Here is a 6,000-nt window from a genome sequence, read left to right on the forward strand (position 1 = left end):
GACCAGACCTACTCTCTCAGGGTCCCCTCTTCCACCAGAATTATTGGTCTCTCAATTTAATGGCATGGCTGGATACGCGAATGTGGGCTCCGTATCCCTGTAAATGGTGTAGCAGTCTGATGGAGATAGGCAAGCATATTACTTGTACTGTTCTCCAATGTATTGTCCCTTTGCTATTGGGAAGACGGTGACATGATCTTTTTTCTTGTTACTAGCACCATCCCCTCCTTTGCGTTATACATTGTTATGTTACTTATGCTCTTTTATGCATTCTATCTTTCAGTCACAGTTGACGGACGGCTCTTCAGCGATGTGAAGTTTTTCCAGGTGGCTTCCCAGTGGCCGACTCACGTAAAATATTTTCCTGTTGGGGTGTTCAGTCCGGGAGGAAAACCCTGAATATTCTTCTCTAACGTGATCGCACGGAGGAGCTTATCTGCACACTGTCAGCATTCACTTGTACACATGCAGCTCTCGTGAACTGTGACGCCGTGTCGTATTTCAGTGCATAGTTATACCCTTCTCATCGCATCTCCTGGATGGACGTGTTGGTGATGAAGCGCTGATGCCATCTGTTACATAGTACCGTGTGATCATCATAACATTGACCAACACTTGGCCACATGTTACATAACTACATCACTTTAACATTTAAGATATAACAGGTATTTTTAGGTCTGAAAAGCTAAAATTTATGAAAAAAAAAGTAAGCATAGTGTTTGTGTGCTCTGCTGGCATTACCTTTGCACACGCACACTGCATTTTATGTGTGGTTTTGCACATACTTTGCAGCATTATTAAGCTCCATGGGTCCAGATCTGCCCATTACGTGTGTCCCGATGTAGTTGGACTCTTGTGTCGTGTCTTAATATTCTCGTCTCCATGTTGTGTCTTGTCTCTGCTGCTTCTAAGCTGGACTTGATCAGCTTCTCTATGGGGGAACTTCCATACTTCATTTTGTATAATATGTTTCTGTGCTTCTATTATCTGTGTGTCAGGAGAAAGTTTTAATTTCAAATCCTGCACAAGTGCATTGCCCAAATCCACCATGTCTGAACATGGCCGATGGATTCTTCCTCCCTCCATCTTTCTTAAAGCAGTTTTTTGCTATGTAGTCTAAGAGCAGCATGATGTACACGGCGACAGAGCAGTGGCTTCTTTCCTGTCGACGGAGCTTGGCTTCTGACGTTCTTCTGATTGACAGTCCGCACAGTAACTTTCCCAGTTAGGCAGCGGGAATCCGACTCTCAATCAGAATGACGTTGAAGTCCCGCCCTGTCTACAGAGCGGAGCTGAAAAGAAGCCACCACTCTGTCGACGTGACATCAGCAGAGGAAGCTGAATCGCCAGCATGAGTGGTCTGTGCCAGCTAAGTACGGTGCCGGGCACAACAGACAGGTATATAGCCACTATCAGCCTGTTAAGTGCTTAGGCACATTTTATTTATTTTTTTTCACAAACTCCCAGATATATCCTTTAAGCAGCACACCACTCCCATTTCCCAGATTCCTGTTTGCCAGGTTCTGGCGCTGCTCTCCCGAAAGATCGACGTTTCGGACCAGCATCCATTGTCCCGAACTGTGCGCTTCCTCATGACCTCTTTGCCTCTGCGCCATCAAAGGAGCGTAGGGAGATTAAAGCTTGCTGGATCTAGTGACCCGACAAGCAAAGAGTTTGCAAGCGCGTGGCCACCTTTTATAGACTGCAGAGGTGGCCAGTAACCTAGCCTTTAAAAAAGTCTTTTGCTTCTGAGAATGGAAAGGATTTTTAATAAGAGGTACATTGCAGACTTGCTCGTTCTTACAAACACTTTGCAATTTTATCCTTTTTTTTTTTTTTTACGATGGGGAGAAAACCCCTTAAAGAGCCGATCCAGACCATGTTACATCCGAAATTAGCTACTCATTCAGGGCCCCCCGTAAGCATTGCATCTTAAGTCTTTCTTGCAGATCGCTGTAGCTCCACTTCCCTGAGTCCAGTCTGTTACAGACATTGTGGTCTTCTGGCAGCCAGCAGGTAAAAAGGGATTTACTGTGTTGCTATTTATGATGGCCCGGATTCTGGTAGGTCACAAGTGCCAAATTAGGCTCCAGAAACTACTCAACTGGCTCCTATTAAAATAAAATAATCCTTGTCAGACAAGACAAAGCCGGCAGAAATAAAGATGTAAACTGGCAAAGCGGAATAATGTAACAATATGCAACAGGTTGGTTATTATGGACAAGGCTGTTATGTACCTATCCGGGCCCTGAAAAAAAAAAAAAAAGAGTGGTCACAATTTTTATTGCTGGACGGGTTTGATGAATGGGGTCCATAGTGTTATATTGGAAATGCCCGGCCCCTTTCTCTATGTAACTGAAGCAAGAGAATATCGCAGACATGCATCATCTGTAGGGCTTGTGTCAGATCTTGGTAAATCTGATGTTACAAAGCTCCATTAGCTTTTATTGGCTCAGAATTGAATGTATCTGTTTCATTTCTAGAAATTAAGATTATAGTCTTAGTGACATGATGTGGTAGCATTAGTATTCTCTATGTGCGCGTTTTCTGGTTGCTTCTTTTGAAGCGATGTATTAAAAGCCAAATGAAGATCCTGAAAATAAAAAGGGGTGGTCTCATCTTGTTAAATGGGTAAAATTGAAAAGTGCCGGTAAAAACAAGCAGCTTTCCAATTTTACCTCTCAGTAGTGTAGGAATTTTTAGTCCTACAGTTTACTGCTCGTTGCCATAGCTGACGTCTTATCAAAGGCGGCCGATTTTCTAGGCAAGGAGAGCAGCGCTTACAATCTCTTTGCTTTAGAAATTGTAAGCGCTGGACTGAAGCTGGCTGCTCAGTGCCCCTGAGCTCCTCTGATGCTGTCTCTACTAGCAGAAATGAAGGGAGCACGGTTTGGGTGAGCAGGGATTCAGTGCCCCTGCGCTCCTTTGATGCTGTCTCCACTAGCAGCACTGAAGAGGGCCACTAGCAGCAATGAAGAGGGCACGGTTTGGGTCAGCAGGGATTCGGCTAGCTTCAGTGCCCCTGCGCTCCTTTTAATGCTGTCTCTGCTAGCACAATTTGGGTCAGCAGCGCAGCCATGCAGCTAGTCCGAATGGTCAGTCTTCAGGAGTGCACTGCTCGTCCGGCCTTAACGAAGCCAGGAGGCAGGGGAGTAGTGCGCTCCTGAACGCACAAGATGAGCATACTCAATAAAAATGTGAAAAACACCCCGCATATGTTGTCCCATGCATACGCACGACCTGTCAGACACTGTTACACTGTGATGTTACATGTTTTATGTGCGGCACAAGTATAGAAACAGCCGTCATTCAGAAATAGTCTGATTCCAGGCAAATATGTTACGTGCTATATGTTGCCTACATCTATACCGATTGTTACATGTGCATTTGTATATCCAATGTGCCTGTTACTCGATTTTTCTGCAAACTGTATGTACCCTGTTACACAGACACAATTACCACGAATTGTTGGTGCTTTCAAGAGAAGGTCAAACTGAGAAGATGGCAGAGTACACGACGTCAGGAGCAAACGAATGGTCATAAATCATACAAATATAAGGTTAGAAGTCATAAACTCCACCTGCTGGAGGTTACACACACTCCATCGTCTTGTACTGCCTTCCGTTAGTCTTTTTTAATTATTTGCTTCACTCATTTTTAATGTCTTAATATGAACTGATCTATTCTACTACTAGTAAAGCACAATATAGCTAACCCTGATGGGTTTTGGTCCAAGTTCTGCCCTACAAAAAAAATGCCATACTTTTTCCAGATGCCCCATGCTGTTCTTTAGCCTGTCGTCTGGTGTTGCACAAATGTATATAATTTGCTTAACAGCTTATTTTTATGGTTTTTATTATTGTTCTTATTGTTTTCATTAAAGTTTCTGTGGTTTACATATTATGGCGTTATGTTTGTATCTATCTGCTGTTGAATTATTAATTACTTGAGATGAGTTTAATGACCACCAATACGTCTTTACCTGATATATAAGAGAATAGATAGCATTCCCCGAAGGTTGACAATCAGCTGCTGGCTCTCCACTATAGCTGACAACTTGCTGCATCAGCCGTGATTAGTGTTGGCACCGACCACGGCCGTTAAACCCTTTTAGATGCTGCTGTCAACCATTTAGATGCTGTAGTCATTATTAACAGAGTGTGGGGGGGGCTCCCTCTTTAACCCCATCTGCACCTTGAGATTATGATTGTGTGGTCCTGATGTTTGCCATGGCAATTCACAGCCAAATATCATTAGTCTGCCAGATATAGTGACTAGTGATGAGCGAGCATGCTTGCCACTGCTCGGTACTCGCCCGAGCATCTCAGTACTCGAGATGCTCGGAGCTCGCAGAGTACTTTCAAGATGCTCGGGCGGGAGCTCGGGTTCCCGTCCTGCATGTTTGGCGCTATTTAGAGCACCAATCATGCAGGGATTGTCTGCCACTCACTGTAATGTCACAGCCATGGTGGTTGTGGCATTACAGTGATTGCCCAAATCGATGGGCACAGTGCTCACAGTGAAACATGAAAAGCCGGCAATTTATCTGCGGTATACACCGGTACCCGACAATTTAGAACAGAAAGAATAAAGCATCACACATCGATTAGATAGATAGAAACATGTCAGTCACATATATAAAAAGTACAGTGACAGTGTTGGTTATTGTACTTGTTATTTAGTTTTAAAATAAAGGATTTATTAAAAATAATAATAGTGTTTTCATGCACCTGTCTCTTTAAAAAAGCCGGCTGGCAATTCATCAGTGGCATATATCGGTACCTGACAATTTAGAACAGAAAGAATAAAGCATCACACATCGATTAGATAGAAACATGTCAGTCACATATATAATAAGTACAGTGACAGTGTTGGTTACTGTACTTGTCATTTAGTGTTAAAATAAAGGATTTATTAAAAAAAAAAAAAATTGGCGTAGGGTTCCCCGTAATTTTAGTCTCTAGCGGAGGTTAAGCAGACGGCTGGGGCAGATGTTTGAAGCCTGGCACCCTTTCTGGGCTATTAATATCAGCCCCCAGCTGTCTGCCTAGCCTTTGCTAGCTATTAAAATAGGGGGGACCCCACGTCATTTCTTTCGGGGGTCCCCCATTTTAATAGCTGGTAAAGGCTAGGTATTCAGCTGGGGGCTGATATTAGTAGCCTGGGAAGCTCCGTGGGTATTACCCCCTTCCCAGGCTTCAAACATCTGCCCCAGCCGTCTGCTTAACCTCTGCTAGAGCCTAAAATTACGGGGAACCCCACGCCAATTTTTTTTTTTAATAAATCCTTTATTTTAACACTAAATGACAAGTACAGTAATCAACACTATCACTGTACTTATTATATATGTGACTGACATGTTTCTATCTATATAATCTATGTGTGATGCTCTATTCTTTCTGTTCTAAATTGTTGGGTACCGGTGTATGCCGCTGATGAATTGCCGGCCAGCTTTTTTAAAGAGACGGGTGCATGAAAACCGGAGGGCACTAGTGTGTTTTGAGTGCCCTGCTATGTTTTTCATGCACCCTCCTATATACCCTGCCTGCCTGTCTGCCTATATATTCTGCCTGCCTGACGTTTAATTGAGCACCGTTCCCATCGATTTGGGCAATTTTTGACCTTCTGCAGACTGCCGGGGGGGGACCGCCAGAAAAATGCTCGAGTTTCCCATAGACTTACATTGGGCTCGTTGCTCGGGTCAAGCGCACGAGTATTCCAATGTGCTCGACCCGAGCTTCCAGCACCCGAGTATTTTAGTGCTCGCTCATCACTAATAGTGACCTGTTCAGAAGTTAGCAACATCTTAAGTAGCAAAAATAAATGTTTTAATTCCTCTCATGCCATTTTGCATTAAGTCTTGATATGCACCTGAAGGGTTAATAAACGACTTGACAGCAGTTTTGAACATGTTCAGGGGCGCTGTTCTTAATATGGTATCACTTTTGTTTTGTTTTTTACAATACAAAGTCACTTGAAGCTTGAATAAGTCCCTGAAAA

At 43.5% G+C, this 6,000-nt stretch overlaps 1 protein-coding gene across 1 annotated transcript in view; it reads left to right on the forward strand.

The window, feature by feature from the left end:
- Window positions 1-3,900, forward strand: part of PACS1 (phosphofurin acidic cluster sorting protein 1) — a 52,354-nt gene extending 48,454 nt beyond the window's left edge. The window contains exon 24 of the mRNA XM_073658378.1: window positions 284-3,900. Coding sequence (XP_073514479.1) covers window positions 284-399 — 116 coding nt within the window. The 3' untranslated portion in view covers window positions 400-3,900. The remainder of the gene's footprint in view (window positions 1-283) is intronic.
- Window positions 3,901-6,000: the final 2,100 nt, after the last annotated feature.

The sequence above is a fragment of the Phyllobates terribilis genome, unplaced genomic scaffold (genome assembly GCF_046119375.1).
Source record: "Phyllobates terribilis strain yellow unplaced genomic scaffold, ASM4611937v1 Scaffold_13__5_contigs__length_258822181, whole genome shotgun sequence".
NCBI lineage: Eukaryota > Metazoa > Chordata > Amphibia > Anura > Dendrobatidae > Phyllobates > Phyllobates terribilis.